The sequence below is a fragment of the Conger conger genome, chromosome 5 (assembly GCF_963514075.1).
Source record: "Conger conger chromosome 5, fConCon1.1, whole genome shotgun sequence".
Classification (NCBI taxonomy): Eukaryota; Metazoa; Chordata; class Actinopteri; order Anguilliformes; family Congridae; genus Conger; species Conger conger.
In genome coordinates, this window is record NC_083764.1 from 45544596 (window position 1) to 45561422 (window position 16827).

General features: G+C 45.2%; 1 protein-coding gene across 1 annotated transcript in view; it reads left to right on the forward strand.

Moving 5' to 3' along the window:
- Positions 1 to 16827, forward strand: part of lamc1 (laminin, gamma 1) — a 67786-nt gene that overhangs the window by 43071 nt on the left and 7888 nt on the right. The window contains exons 6-18 of the mRNA XM_061242050.1: positions 200 to 317; positions 714 to 812; positions 9075 to 9211; positions 9737 to 9859; positions 10414 to 10603; positions 11182 to 11294; positions 12246 to 12467; positions 14235 to 14423; positions 14912 to 15157; positions 15514 to 15667; positions 15900 to 16042; positions 16184 to 16362; positions 16551 to 16707. Of these exons, the coding sequence (XP_061098034.1) occupies positions 200 to 317; positions 714 to 812; positions 9075 to 9211; positions 9737 to 9859; positions 10414 to 10603; positions 11182 to 11294; positions 12246 to 12467; positions 14235 to 14423; positions 14912 to 15157; positions 15514 to 15667; positions 15900 to 16042; positions 16184 to 16362; positions 16551 to 16707 (2070 nt within the window). The remainder of the gene's footprint in view (positions 1 to 199; positions 318 to 713; positions 813 to 9074; positions 9212 to 9736; positions 9860 to 10413; positions 10604 to 11181; positions 11295 to 12245; positions 12468 to 14234; positions 14424 to 14911; positions 15158 to 15513; positions 15668 to 15899; positions 16043 to 16183; positions 16363 to 16550; positions 16708 to 16827) is intronic.

Sequence of the window (16827 nt, forward strand, 5' to 3'; positions counted from 1 at the left end):
GCGAGTGCCTGTGCGAGTGCCTGCGCGAGTGCCTGTGCGAGTGCCTGTGCGAGTGCTTGTGCGAGTGCCTGTGCGAGTGCCTGTGCGAGTGCCTGTGCGAGTGCCTGTGCGAGTGCCTGTGCGAGTGCCTGTGCGAGTGCCTGTGCGAGTGCCTGTGCGAGTGCCTGTGCGAGTGCTTACGCTGATGCTCTCTCTGCAGGCTCTGTCAGTACTCAGTGTGATAGCAGCGGCCGGTGCAGCTGCAAGCCGGGGGTGGTGGGAGACAAGTGCGATCGCTGCCAGCCCGGATACCACAGCCTCTCTGAAGCCGGCTGCAGGTAAGCCACGCTCGTCCTGCTTTTAGCCACCAATCACACGCTTCTATCCCACCAGTGAGAGCTGCAGAACTTTTGTCCTACCAATCACAGAGCAGTACATGAATGTTTTACCAATCAGAACGCATGCTGCTGTAATGTCAAGTCAATACTTAACCTCAGCAGATAATATTTCCACAAGGTGATTTTACCAAGAGGTTTTGGTCTTCAAGTTCAGTAGTCTACTGGGTAGTGTGTGCCACGTGTATTGACGCTGTGTCATGTAAAGGTGTGTGAGCGTGGGCATATGGTGCCAGTGTCTCATGTAAAAGTGTGTGTGGGTGTTGCTAGTGTATGAGGTAAAGGTGTGTGTGGGTATTGTCAGTGCCTCAAGTGTATATTATCTTGGTTCCTGTGCAGGCCGTGTTCTTGCAGTCCCTCTGGCAGCACGCAGGAGTGTGATGTGCAGTCAGGGCGCTGCCAGTGCAAGGACCACGTGGAGGGCTTCAGCTGCGACAGGTACTGTGCCCCTGTATCACCTGCCCAAACCACACATCCTCCTGTCCTGTGTTCATCACACCTGCCCAAACCACACACACCCCTACTGTCCTGTGTTCATCTCACCTGCCCAAACCACACATCCTACTGTCCTGTGTTCATCACACCTGCCCAAACCACACACACCCCTACTCGCCTATATTTATCGCACCTGTCTGAAGCCACACCCCCTCTTCACCTGTGTTTATCACACCTGCCCAAAACCACACCCCCTCCTCGCCTGTATTCATTTTACCTGCCCAAAACCACACCCCCTCCTCACATGTATTCATTTTACCTGCCCAAAACCACACCCCCTCCTCACATGTATTCATTTTACCTGCCCAAAACAGGTGCAAACTGATCCAGTAGTAAGCCAGAAGAACTTGAGATTCTTGGTAGATAATGAGTTTTAATCAAATTAAACGAGACTACAAAATTGAAGAATCACTTTATGATCAAAATGGTTATTTCATAGAGTATAATACGTGCTACATCTACAGTTTCATAAAAGTTTTAATAGATCTCATAAAGGTTGCATATCATATAACCGTATCCTGTGTATGAAGTGCAGTGCCTTTAGGTTCTGTAAGTTGTCTGTGGCACAAAGGGCCACACACTCTCCTTTCTTTGCAGTAAACGACACATTATCTCATACAGGTTGGTATGAAGGGAGGGCAGAGACGGCTCAAGGTCTCAAATCACTGGGTTATCTCCACAGCCGACCAGAGGCCTTCAGCCATGTGGCACCGACCTGAGGCCTTCAGCTCTGCATCTCAAACACAGGATTGCATAAATACTTTAAAAACTAAACCTTGTGTCATAACAACAGATCAAAATATGCATAATATGTATTCATGAATTGGTTAATTATTACTTCCATTAATAATTGGATTAGTTTACTAAACCTCAATCAGCACTAATTAATTATATAACTTTCCATGTCTTATATAATTGGCAATACAATTTTCCGCTTCACCTGTCCCCCTGTTGTGCTGTCGTAAGGCACGCACTTGTATACAGCTTACGACTCGAGAACTGAAGCATCCACGCTGGCCTGCACTTTAAACTGGAGCTGTTTTCAAAACATAACCTTCTAAACGCCGGGCAGATGGACTGAGCATTTTGCGATGATTTCTAGGCACATATGACACATTCTGCCCAGGATCGTTTGCGTCAAACTGGGCTAGAACCACAGTTATGCGTGTGATTTAGGCCAGTCACCACAAGATGCGCCGATGTCCTTAAAGGACATGCGTTTAAGGGTAGATCGTGCAAGTAAAGGGCTGAGATATAAGTGTGGCTGATTATCTATTCCGTTGAATTCCGCAATGAATTGTGCGTGAAATTTCTCCGTCTCTAAAGAGCAGGCGTAAAATAAGGCGCCAGACAGAAACACAGATCTAGAATTTGAAGATGCACTGGAATAGTCTTTGCAACAAGAATCACACTATTTCAACCCCCAGAGCAAGAAATCTTCAAACAGATTATTAATAGTAAATATTAATTAATGATTGCAGTCGAGCAATTAAGGCTGGGTGTTTGTCACAGATTCTATTATAAACACCCAGTCATACGAATAATTACACTTCGTAAATAAGCCTTCTTAAATAAGACGTTAATTTCACACATACTGCGACTGCACCAACACGCCCTCGTCAGGCTGCATTTTGCGCTGCGAGCTTTGTGTATGTAAACCTTGCCCTAAGTTTATGGTTAGTGGTAGCCAGTTACAACCGATTTCTTAAAAGACAGTATAACACAATTAAGTAGAATAAATGTGACCAGTAGTATGAAAACTATCATCAATATCGGAACAATTGGTTTAAGTACATTTCAAAAAGGTCCTAACGAGTCTTAAAACCAAACCAGAGCTGAATACGGCATGTTCTTCATATAATTTCTCAATTTGGTTGTAAATCGAATCAGCCAATTCCTGGGTCGCTTGCTCAGCATTATCAGGTATGAAAGTACAGCATTCGGCTCCAAGCACTTTGCATGTCGCTCCCTCAGCTGCCTGTTGGTAATCTAGAGCCATTCTATTTTGAATCACTACTTTGCTCATTGCAACCTTTTCACTAGTTATGCCTTGGACTAATTTGAGTATTTAATTAGCCACTGCTTCCAGAGATAAAGTCTCAATTTCGTCGAGAGCTTAAATGAATGCCATAAGGTGGTATTAAACATAAAAAAACGTGTCTGTTCCTTTGAGTCATCTTTTTTTGTCTCATGTTATGTTTAAAGGTACAACAGATAATTTTGGACTTCTAAGGGTCAAGAGAGGAATAGCAGCAACAAACACCTTCAAACCACAACACTCTTTATCCCTCCCCCTTCTCTGTAGCTGAAACGCCATTGGCTGTGGCTATTAGAAGCAATTTTCAACCAATGAACTTGAATTATTGTACAGTTCTACAATGTTTTGGTAGTGTCGGGCCATCAACTGTATATTTTGAAACCCGAATTTAAGGACTATAAACACAGGCAGAGGGTGAATCAACATGTCAGTGAGCCTTTTTCAATGATAGGAAGGGATTTACAATGGTCTTGTAACAATGTTTTATTACAAAAATCTTACCTATTGTACCTTTAACTCAAGTTACTAGTCCCGCTTTAGAGGCAAATTCCATGTTAGTCATCATTCTTATTGGTGGAATTATGTAAGCCAAAAAACATGTTCCTGTCCAACCTAAAGGAAGGAGAGGGTGCACTCCCTCCACAAAGTAAGTACAATTAGGGGCTGTTAATGCAGCATAATTCCAGTCAGTCTCGTCTGGAGTTACACATAAGTGGTGTTTATTGGACACTCAGAGGATCCTACATCACAAATCACATTATTGTTGGTACTTGTTCTCCTGGGAAAGTGTGTTCGGCACTGCGGATACACAGATACGCTGATAGTGTCAGGATTGAATTGAGTAATATTCAGAAAAAACATTTTCCTTCTGCTAATGCGGGAGTGCAGTTCTTTTGAGAACAGTTTAGTTGGACCGAGTTCAAAGTATTCTGCTGCGGAACATATTGTATCACAGCTTTGCAGATAACTGGATTTAAGAGAGGATCATTTTTTAGTATATCGAATGTGTGCAATTTGTTCCACCGAACTGAATATACATACTGTACATGAAACCTCCATTGACAACTGTCTGTTTCACTTAAACTGTGCCAAACGGTTCAGCACGATTTGTAGGCAAATGACGATCATTATATTGGCTATTCACAATAAGATTTTTGGTCGGCTGAGTTAGGGGAGCAATATTTACCGTTATGAATGCGGTCTCTAGTCACAGTATCATTTGTCCCTTTTCTAAGATCTGTGTTTACAGCTATTTCCACCTGTCCCGAGAACGGAAGGGGGTAAACATACAAAGGAGCCTCAAGTGTAGAAACTAGAGAATGGTAGCAAACCCAGACATAGTGCTGTGACATAGTAGGCAGTCCTGGCATGTATGACATTCAACAGCAAAGACACAGAGTTCTCAGAAGTGCCGGAAGGAAAATAAATATGCAGAAACAAGAGGAACATCATAATTAATGTTAACTTGTTATTTACTAAATAATCTTTTTCATCAATTGACAATCTATATTTTAAATCTAAGAGTAAGTCACAATGAATTATACGTGCGATAATATACAAGTTATACTTATTTCTTGATTGTAGTGTCTACATGTAATTTACTCGGGTTTGTGTCTTCAGCATTGTCACACACTTCTGTCTAGTTGAACTCTTTGCGAGTCGTAGACCGGCTCTTGTATTCTGAGGAGAGGTTACTAGCACAGCACTCGGATATACTTGCTGTTAATGATTCTCTTTCGGATCACCACGTGGTCTGACAGCAGTCTCCCAACAACACCCACAGGCGCAGGTCAAGGATATAGAGGTCATTGGACTTGTCAGGTCGTCCTTGAACCTGGAAAAAAAACTGTCAGGGCTGAAGACTTGGACACAGAAATATTTGCATCGACGTCATCGATGGTTTTGGCACATTTGGGGATATGTTTTGCTTGACATAGATGATGCCACCTCGTTTGACCTGGGGAAAACTCATCAAAGCAGAGGTTGGGGTTGTTAGGAGAACTGTAAAAGGTCCATCATATTTTGTATGTGGAAAGGATACATTTCCTTCCTTCTTAATCGTTACCTGTTCACCAATGTTTATTTTTGGAAGAAGATTCAAATTCTATGCCTTATTTGTCAAATCTTCAATATTTCGATTTACAAATCGCTATAAAGTGCTTGTCCTCTAAGTTTTCGCTAAGTAGTAAAGTAACCTTGTATGGTCTTATAACGCTCCCGTATGGCCGACTGGGGTCAAAGGAGCATCAAAAGGTCACCTCACAGGTCTACCAAAGTTTAATTCATCAGGATTCCCTCCTGTTCTTCTACTAGGCATGCTTCTCATCACCATTAAGACTGTAGGTAGTTGTGCTGCCCATCCTCCACCATACTGCTCTAGCATTGTTCTTCAAGAGGTTTTCAAACTCTTATTCTGTGATTTGATAGCACCACTACTCTATATGGAATGTGACATTTTTGTTTAACACCTAATTGCTTCTTTCATTACTTTACCCGTAGAATGTGAATTTGTTTGCTGTCGATTTGTATAACGAATGCCCCCTCCAAGGAAAAACATCCTTCACTAGCAACCTTTTCTGCAGTAGCTTTTTTGCTTCTACCCATTTAGTAAGTAGATCTACCAAAACCATGACATAAGTACACTCACTGAGCACTTTATTAGGAACATTTGTAACACCTACTTACTCATGCGATTATCTAATTAGCCAATTGCGTGGCAGCAGTGCAATGCATAAAATCACGCAGATCCGGGTCAGGAGCTTCAGTTAATGTTCACATCAACCATCAGAATGGGGAAAAACTGATCTGTCATTTCAACCGACGGGCTGGTTTGAGTATTTCAGGAGTTGCTGATTTTCACGCAGAACAGTCTCTATAGTTCTCAGGGAATGATGCAAAACAAAAAACATCCACTGAGCGGCAGGCCAAACTGCTTTGTTTATTAGAGGTCTGAGGAGATGGCCAGACTGGTCAAAGCTGACAGTAACGCAAATAACCACACATTATAACGGTGGTATGCAGAAGAGCATCTCAGAACACACAATGTATGGATAGGCTCGAAGTGGATTGACTACTGTAGCAGAATATAAATACCGAATGAAGTGCCCACTGAGTGTATATCCTGCACTATTTGATAGGGGTCCAATAAAATCTTATCTGCAAATTTTGCCATGGGCCTTTCCGCATGTCCGATTGGAATTTCACTCCGACTGTTTGGTTTAATTTTTAAACAACTAAGACATCTCATGACCGTTTCTTTGCAATCTTTTTCCATATTAGGTCAAACCAAGTTTGTTCCAACAAAGCCAGGGTCTTTCCATTAGTTCTCAACACAACTCATGTTAGTTGTTAACAGCAAGCAAGCAACTCAGAGGTACAACTAATATGACTAGCGTTTTCAAATGCGATTTAAATTGAGGATTATTTATGCATTTGCTCGGATTTACTCACACTTTATATTATCTATTATCTTTATATTAAAGACAGACAAATACATCGATTTGCCAGCAATACATATTGCATTTACTTCCTTGAATGATCAGTTCAAGTGCCCATCACTCAGATCGCCGCTGAGTGTAATTAAGTAAAAATGACGTACCACCGGATTTTCTAAAAACAAGGCATCAGGCCACCGAACCTTCGAAAGCAGCGCTACTCAACTCCACGTCCTGTGGGCTGCAGTGTCTGCAGGCATTTGCTTCAACCGTGTGCTACCCCACCTGATTCCACAAATTAGCTTACCTGAACCTAGCAGGTAAAATAATTACTGCACACTGTGGCCCGCAGGATGTGGAGTTTAGTCGTGCTGCTCTTCAGACTAGGTCAGACTTTAAAACAAATAATTTCGCTATTGGAGTGCTATCTCGGTAGAATTTCTGGTGCAGACTGATCCAGTAATAAGCCAGAAGCACTCTGGGGGAGGGAGGGGGGAAGACTCCTGCTAGAGAAAAGTCACTTCATGAACAAAGTTATTTCATAGAGTGCCTTGTCTGTGGCACAAAGGGCCACACACTCTCCTTTCTTTGCAGTAAACGACACATTATCTCATACAGGTTGGTATGAAGGGAGGGCAGAGACGGCTCATGGTCTCAAATCACTGGGTTATCTCCACAGCTGACCAGAGGCCTTCAGCCATGTGGCAACGACCTGAGGCCTTCAGCTCTGCATCTCAGAAATCACAGGAGTACATAAATACTTTAAAACTAAACCTTGTGTCATAACAACAGATCAAGATATGCATAATATGTATTTAAACTTCATCATGAATTTGTTAATTAGTTTATTAATAATTGGGTTAGTCTCATACATCGGTTTACGAAACATCAATCAACACTATCAGATTAATTATATAACTTTCCATGTCTTATATAATTGGCTGTACAATTTTCCTCTTCACCAAAACCACACCCCCTCCTCAGCTGTATTCATTATACCTGCCCAAAACCTCACCCCTCCTTCCTTGTATTCATCAGACCCACCGAAAACTACACCCCTCCTCCCCTGTATTGATCAGGCCCATCCAAAGTCACACCCGCTCTGCGTACCTGCGCGAACGACAGCACTCTGGTCTAGTGTTTGCCCATACCGTGGAGTGAAAATAAACAGCGGCAGAGGGACTACGGTTACTTTGGGAGCAATTAATATTCACAGCGAGCTGTTAAACTAAGGCTGCTTTGGGAAGATATATTATTCACAGCCAGCAGTTAAACCTAGGCTGCTTTAGCGGGATTTATTATACGCAACCAACCGTTTAAATAGGGTTGCTTTGAGGAAGATTTATTCTACGCAACCAGCAGTTAGTTAAGCTAAGCTTAGCCCGTGGGGCTTTTGGAAAGAGCAGCTGATCAGTGGTGTGTGGGATCTTAGTGCTCCGTGGCCAGGCCACGGCGGAGGTGTTTCTGCAGAGGAATGCCGTGTGTGTCGGCGCGTGTGTGAAACAGGATTAGGCGCTTGGTCGTCTGCGCCCGAAGAGAAAATAGCTCTGACAGAGCAACGCGGCGTGGCCATCTATGGCGTTCCCACGGACACCACTCATACCGACCGCTTTAGCCCACTGACCCATTAACCCCTTCTCTTCTCATCAGACACGCCCAGCGACCCATTAGCCCCCCCCCCCCCCCCCGCCACACATTTCTCACTCGCCTATTAACTGCCGGACACGCCCACCGATCGATAAACCCATCTCCCCTCTCTGATTGGCCAAGGCCAGCATACAGGGGGCGGCCTGTAGCGTAGCGGTTAAGGTACATGACTGGGACCAACAAGGCCAGTGGTTCGATCCCCCTTGTAGCCACAATGAGATTCGCACAGCTGTTGGGCCCTTGAGCAAGGCCCTTAACCCCACAGTGCTCCAGGGTGGATTGTCCCCTGCTTAGTCTAATCAACTGTCGCTTTGAATAAAAAGCGTCAGATAAATAACATAACATGCATGTCATGTAATGTAAATGACTGAAGGTGATGTCATAGACATTGGAACATCAGTCTTTCCCGTTTCATTAAGCAGTGATTTGCGCTGAGCTTCCCGTTCTCCAGTTTTCCTTATTTCAGGATAGTTCCCGTGAAGTTGTCCGGATACTGGAGTTGTCCTTATTACTGTATTGTCCTAGCTGTTGAGCTCCTTATCGTGCTAGTCCTAGTAGGTAACCGCCTTGAAACGTGTTGGGGCTCTTCCCTTTCTGTGCTGAGATTAGCCCTTTTAGTCCAATATGAAGTGGCTCCACCCAAATACCAAGGAGTTTTGGCTCCTGTGGAAATTTTTAAAGTCGAAAATGTTGTTTGGTTTTAATTGGGGCTCAAAACAATAGTATAGCAGTGATTTTGATTGGTTGTAAAGGTATATACTCTTGGGATTTGAAGGTAGTTACGCTTGACTGCGATATGGCACTCTTGGGATTGAAATAAAATGTAGAAATGTTTGTGTTTCTCAACTTGTTCTGTTGAAGACCATGATGCCTTGACACGTCTATATTAACAGGAATATGGCTCTATAAGGTGAACTGGTATTCACAAAGGTCTTTGTTCTGGTTAAATATGTGTTCTTCAGATTGCGTGTATTTTGAAGGATTTATGACGTCTGACTCACAGTTAAGTCTGAACAACTTCAGACAACATTTTTTTTTTGTGACGGTGCTTAACTGATGTGGGTGTGTGTGTGTCTGTGTTTTCAGGTGTAAGCTGGGCTACTTCAACTTGGACCCCCTGAATCCTCAGGGCTGCACCCCCTGCTTCTGTTTCCAGCACTCGTCCGTGTGCGACGTCGCCGACGGCTACAGCATCCACACTGTCACCTCTGCCTTCAGCCGGGGTGAGTCGGCGCTTCTCACGTCTCTGGTCTATTTACAACGGCTGCACTTAGAATGTTTTTCCTCAGCCCGGCTTCTAACCTGAACGCAGTAATGTTGAGTCTTCTAACCTGAACACAGTAATGTTGAGTCTTCTAACCTGAACACTGTGATGTTGAGACTTCTAACCTGAACACAGTGATTTTGAGACTTCTAACCTGAACACAGTGATGTTGAGGCTTCTAACCCGAACACCGTAATATTGAGGCATTTAACATGAACACAGCAATGGTGAGGCACATAGCCTAACCTGAACACAGTAATATTGATGCATTTAATATGAACACAGTAATGTTGAGGCACATAACCTAACCTGAAAACGATAATAAGGTAATAATGAGGCTTATAACCTGTATGGTCACAGTTAGCATGTTGTCTAGCTAGGGCTTGTACCGCTCCTGATTTAATTGTAAAAGTATCGCTTTGTCCGGTGAGTGGAGTCTGTGTTTAGGAAGCAGGGTTGTGACCTTTGACCTTTGACCCTGCAGATGAGGAGGAGTGGAAGGGTCAGCAGAGGGACGGCTCCAGCGTTCCGGTGCAGTGGTCCTCCGCCAGGAAGGAGATTTCCCTGATCTCAGACGACTACTTCCCCATGTACTTCCTGGCTCCAGGTACACATCCACAAGAGCCCCTCTCAGAGTTCAGGGGGCAAAAAACGAAATTTCTATGGTTTCATTTTGACTTTATTTAATTATTATATTAGCTTGCAGTTATTTAGCTGCTTTTCATTCAAAGCGACTTAGTTGATTCGACTAAGCAGGGGCCTATCCCCCTCAATCAATGTGAGGTTAAGGATCTTGCTCAGGGGCCCAACAGCTGAACTGATCTTATTGTGGCTTCACTGTGGCTTGAATCACCAACCTTCCAGGTCCCAGTCAAGCACCTTAGCCACTAGGCTATACTGCACTGCCTCTGTCTGGTCGTCTATAAATAACTATAACTAAAAATAAACTCAAATTTTGAAATCGGTTTGTAATAATGTGTAATGTGCATCATTGTCTTTGGATTTCCTGGCTAGTGGGAATGTTGTGCTTTGTGGTGTATGCTCTGTGTGTGTGTAATGGTGTGTAATGTGCATCATTGTCTTTGGATTTCCTGGACATGTTGTGCTTTGTGTTGTATGCTCTGTGTGTGTAACGGTGTGTAATTCGCTTCGCCATCGCAGATAAGTTTCTGGGGAACCAGCTCCTGAGTTACGGGCAGAACCTGACGCTGAATTTCCGCGTGGACCGTCGCGACACGCGGCTCTCGGCGGAGGACGTGATCCTGGAGGGCTCTGGCCTTCGCGTGGCAGTGCCGCTCATCGCCCAGGGCAACGCCTACCCCAGTGAGAACATGCAGACATACGTGTTCAGGTACTTCTTGTGACCTCGCGCTCGACACTGCATTTTGCAAGGCCCTCAACCCTGCATTGCTCCAGGGGAGGATTGTCTCCTGCTTAGTCTAATCAACTGTATGTCGCTCTGGATAAGAGCGTCTGCCAAATGCCTGTAATGTAATGTAATGTAAATACAGTTAATCTCTGCACTACTGTAAACATTACCAATAATGAACATGACTAGGACCGGCAACGAGTCATCGGCATGTCGGCGGAGACTTCTGAGAGGGATAGCGAACCTGCTTCTGCCATTGTCCTGAGTAGGGAGCCATTGTAGATGATTGCAGGTTTAGCATTTTAATAAATAATAATGTCAGCAAATTGCATTCAGTTGTTATAAAGACCAGCAGAGGCATTGCTGTACCCTCTCTTGCCGACCAGATCTATGGACACTTTGCACATGTTAGGTGGAATGAAAATGAAACCAAGCGATATGCATGCACATGGTAGAGCAGAGTTGTGATTGGTGCGCACCGTTTAGATTGCTTTGCTACGATTGGGCCTTGAACGCGCACAGTGTAGAACAGCGTTGTGATTGGTCTTGCTGTTCCTCAGGCTGCATGATACTACAGACTACCCCTGGAGGCCCAGTCTGTCCCACTCTGAGTTCCAGAAGCTTCTCCACAACCTGACCTCAATCAAGATCCGTGGCACCTACAGCGAAAGGAGTAAGCCCAAAACTATCAACAGTCTGCCTAAAGCACCCACTGTTCTGGGTCTGTGGTGTGTTAGTGGGAGATATTAATAGACACAGCTCTAAGATGTATCACTAGGGTGCATTAATATTGAGACAGCTGTAACAGTGTGGGGTATTGCATATGAGAGGTCCTGGTCAGGAATAAATACGGTGTTTAGTGACCCGTCTCACGGTCTGGAGGGCTGTGGTGGCTGCTTCTGTTTTTGGGCCTTGACTAAGCTCAGAGATCACAAAGTGTAGTCATAATAATGCTTTGGGTTATGGCTAAACGGGTACATGGCGACACAACAGCAGGTCTCTCTCTTTGTGCTACTTGTCTGTGATCTCTAGCAGTAGCACTCTAGCTGTCTCTGTGAGAGCAGACTGACAGCAATATTAATCTTTGAGATTGAGAGTAGTGCAGTGACACCAGTATTAATCTTTCTGTGAGAACACGACTCTTGAGAGCAGTACTCTCTGTGAGAGCTAAATTGATATTTCTCTGTAAGAGTAGTACTGTGAGCGCAGAATTGGTCTTTCTCTATGCGAGCAGTACTCTGAGAGCAGTTTCAATTGTTCTCTGATGAACTCTCTATGAATACTGCTCTCACAGACTACAGCTCTCTGACAAGAGTATTAACCTTTCTCTGTGAGAGTGCTTTGTCCGAGCAGTATTGATCTTTCTCTGAGTGCTATACTCTGAGGACAGTATTGATCTTTCTCTGAGTGCTATACTCTGAGGACAGTATTGATCTTTCTCTATGAGAGGGCTGTACTCTGTGTGAGCAGTATTGATCTTTCTCTATGAGAGTGCTGTACACTGTGAGGAAAGTATTGATCTTTCTCTATGAGAGTGCTATACACTGTGAGGAAAGTATTGATCTTTCTCTATGAGAGTGGTAGAGAAGCAGTGGTTCCTGATCTAGCACTTCCTGTCACACAGGCGCTGGTTACCTGGACAACGTATCCCTCATGAGCGCTCGTCGTGGTCCTGGCACGCCCGCACGCTGGGTGGAGAGGTGCACCTGCCCTCAAGGTTACGTGGGGCAGTTCTGCGAGCAGTGTGCTCTGGGATACAGGAGGAACCGGCCTGACCTCGGCCCCTTCAGCGCCTGCGAATCCTGCAACTGCAACGGGCACAGTGACACCTGCGACCCCGAGTCAGGTGAGTCGTTGCCACGCAACACTTGCAACCGTCAAACTTTTAAAATCCAGACATGCGCTCGAGACGGCGAACGCCAGCTAACATTCAGCAGCATATTCAGACTGTTTTTCTGTTCGCCAGGAATGTTAGCTAACGTAAGCTAACCGTTTGAAAATGTGCACGGCAAGCATAAATGGCTGGCAACCGGGATGACGCTGAGAGAACGAAAGTTGACGCTCATTTGGCTGTTAATAATACACATTAATCAAAGTAATATTTGTTCTTGCCTTAAAAATATCCCTGGTAAGCAGCTAATCAGCTAGCTAGCATTGTTAGACCTAAGTCGCTTCCATTTCGATTAAAAAGATGTAGTGGCCAACTAAATGGAATGTTTATTTAAAATCGTATCCGTTTGGCCGCAACATTCGCTGTCTTGAGTACACGACAGTACTACACCTCCGTGTGAAATGTCGTCACCTCTCCCCCTGTATCTTTGAATAGATACTGCACAGAAATGTACCCGCTGCTGAATAGGGAAACGACGGAGGAAAGTGGGAAACCGTATTCATGGATGGAAAAGGAGCGCAGTGCTGTTATTCACCTCAGAAATTTCCGCGAAAAAAACCTTTTAAAGTTTCTCCATTGCTCTGAGCAAAGTACGCTTTTCAGAGAGCGAGTATTGCGCAGAAATCAGAGATTTCATGAACTTATTAAAATAAATATTTCAAAGCCTAACATAATTCTGAAGGCATTATACTTGGTTCCTGCATGCGCATATTTTGGTTAATTCTGCAGTTAAATAGGATTTTGATTAATCACATATAAATTGCCTCCTGAGAAAATAATAACATGAAGATTATGGATGTAGTGGCAGATGTTTCTAAGTAAACAAAATGAATGATTCAAGTGTTTTGTTTGGAATGACTCATGAATAACATCTGGATTGTGTTCCTGTTTATACACTGGTCTACTTGGCTCTTGAGGTCCCCTTGATAGTGTTTCGCAAACACAAATATTTCTGCGCTTTTTCAGTCTTATTTCCTCTAAATCACAATGCAGTGCTGTCACTCATCTGCTCTGACAACTCGAGCTGTAATTAGGCGTTTTAATTAGTCGGAAAATGTCCCAAAAATGATGTTTTCAATTGCACAAGCTTAATGCAAAATTCATTTTGGCATTAACTGTCAATTTACCATATGAATAGTAATGTTGTGAAATGGATATGTATATAGTAAAAAAAAAAAAAGAAATTCTAGTGCAGTTTCATGCTCTGGCTGAGCTATCATTTTCTCTTTATGCGTCATTCCCTGAAATGGTATCAAACCTCACAGCCAAGCTCTGTGGTACAGAGGAACGGAAAGCAATAGTCAGGCAGAGCCAAAGGCCAATTATTTGTTATGACTGTATTCATTTTAAATGTCGCATTTTGGTAATGCTTGTGAAGGCCTGTAGAAAGTCTAAAGTACAAATTATGTCAGATAGTCAGGTTTATTTCTCATCGGTTATATCCTTGTATTTATTTTGATTGGAAATCAAATGTATATATCCATCATTTCCCTCTGTAATGCACGTTGCAACTATGTATGAAAGGTGCTAAACAAATAATATTTTCATATAGCAGACAATGTTGGCTAGGAAAGTGCGTTTCTGCCATATAATACCCCTGCAGAATGTACATTTAAAATGTGGCACATTAACCTTGGCCAGATCTTGTTGTGGCTTGTCTGTCGCTGCCCTCTGGTGGCTGAAAGCGGTATAACACATGCGGCTGTTGCTTGCGACCTGCAGGGATGTGCGACTGTAAGCACAATACCGCCGGGATCAGCTGTGAGAAGTGCAAGGATGGCTACTATGGTGACGCCACGGCAGGAACCTCCTCGGACTGCAAACCCTGCCCCTGTCCCGACGGCTCCACCTGCGCTGTGGTTCCCAAGACCAGAGAGGTGGTCTGCACCAACTGCCCCACGGGCACCACAGGTAAAACTGCCCCTCTGCCTCCTGTAATATTACCACCAACTGCCCCACTGCCTCCTGTATTACTGTTACCAACTCCCCCACAGGTATTAGAGTATTTTAGAAGTGTGGAGTAGGAATTCTGTCTCAGTGATTATCAGATGTGTTGGGTAGCCTTTAAATCATTTTCTGTGTATGTTGGCTATGCCTGTCTTCAAATGTGAATGTGAGTGTGTATGCATTTGTTAGCAAATTAAAATTATTCATAGTCTACTTCATAGTCACTGTGCTTAGTTGTCTTAAACTCAATGTATTTTTGGGGCTGACTTTGCCAACAATATTCCTGCAAGCAAGACTTTTAATGTGACCTGCAGGGTTTGTCCAAATTTCTTCCTGCAAATGTTTTTGTGGCAAAATTAAAGCGAAAAAAGTCCCTTTAACATCTTAAAATTCTTTGAGAAGTGGGAATATCTCTACGCGAGTTGGAATACTGAACGCGTCCCGTGTCGCAGGGAAGCGCTGTGAGCTGTGTGATGACGGCTTTTTCGGGGACCCCCTGGGCGAGAGCGGCCCCGTCAGGACCTGCCGCGCCTGCAAGTGCAGCGACAACATCGACCACAACGCCGTGGGCAACTGCGACAGAGAGACGGGCGAGTGCCTGAAGTGCATCCACAACACCGTGGGCTTCTTCTGCGACCGCTGCAAGGAGGGCTTCTACGGCAACGCACTGGCCGCCAACGTCAGCGACAAGTGCAAACGTGAGACGCGTTTAAGCGCTCCCATTCGCCGCTGCTAACGTGCTTCGTCCTCTTTGAGTCGGGATGAAACTCGCCCTCTGTGTCTCTCTCAATTTCACTCTGTTTCTCTCTCGATGTCACTTTCTATGTCTCTGACTCAATGTAATTATCTATGTGTCTCTGTCCATGTCACTCTCTGTCTCCCTCTCATGGTCACTTTCTCTCTCTCTCTCTCTCTCTCTCAATGTCACTATCTCTCCCTCAATGTCACGTTCTATGTTTCTGTCTCAATGTAATTATTTATATTATCTATGACTCTCTCTCTCAATGTCACTCTGTCTCACTCCTCCTCTAACTCTCTCCCCCTCTCTCTGCAGCGTGCTCCTGCTCTCCGTTCGGCACAGTGAACAGGCAGACCAGCTGCCTGCAGGTGACCGGGCAGTGCCAGTGTCTGCCCCACGTCACCAACCGCGACTGCAGCGCCTGCCTGCCCGGCTTCTACAACCTGCAGAGCGGGCGCGGCTGTGAGCGGTGAGGCCTCTTCTCGAGCGGGGACCCGGGGGTGGAGGGGGGGGGGGGGGTTCTGTGAGCACGGGGGGAAACGCTCATCTTCAGCTATCCGCTTATTTTCCGTCTATCACTGAGGCCGCACCGGGTCTGTGCACTCTGGATGAGAGCGTCTGCCCGTTATGTAATGTACCGTAACGGTTTTGTGTGGATGTGGTGCAGCACCATTTAAACCCCCTCGCTCTCCTGCCTGTAGATGCAACTGCAACGCCATTGGCTCCGCCAACGGACAGTGCGACATCCGAAGCGGCCAGTGCGAATGCCAGCCGGGAGTCACGGGCCAGCACTGCGAACGCTGCGAGGTCAACTTCTTTGGCTTCGGATCCTCCGGCTGCAAACGTGAGATTGGCGCTGTACCAACGTCCTGTCTGACTCCACCGCTCCATACCCCCAACACCACTCCTCCTGACCTAGTGCACTCGATAAATGATCTCTGTACTGTATGGCGCGATGTCTGACTGCCACTTCCTGTTTCCGCAGCATGTGACTGCGACCCTGAGGGCTCCCAGACGGCCCAGTGTAAGGAGGACGGGCATTGTGAGTGTCGGCCCGGCTTCATTGGGTCCCGCTGCGACATGTGTGAGGAGAACTACTTCTACAACCGCTCCCGCCCTGGCTGCCAGCAGTGCCCCTCCTGTTACTCTCTCGTTAGGGATAAGGTAATGCTCACTCTCCTGTTACTCTCCCGTGAGGGATAAGTTGAGGCTCACTCTCCTGTTACTCTCATGAGGGATAAATGGGGGGTCCCAATTGATAGAAGTGACTTTTTACACAGGCTTAGTTGAGTAGTTGCAGTCAATGCGCCATGTTCGAGTTGCTGTGGTGACTCCACATCGTATCCGTTCAGGTGAACCAGCAGAGGCAGAAGCTGCATGACCTCCAGAACTTGATTGACAATCTGGGCTCCAGCCAGGAGACAGTGAGTGACAAGGCCTTTGAGGCCCGACTGAAGGAGGCGGAGAAAGCCATCATGGACCTGTTGCGGGAGGCCCAAACAAGCAAAGGTTAGAGCAGCACACTCGTACACTGGATACTTCTACCATCCTACCAAACGCATCATATCAGATCACTGCAACACTCATACAGCATATCGACATACCCACCACACACCATGTCAATGTACC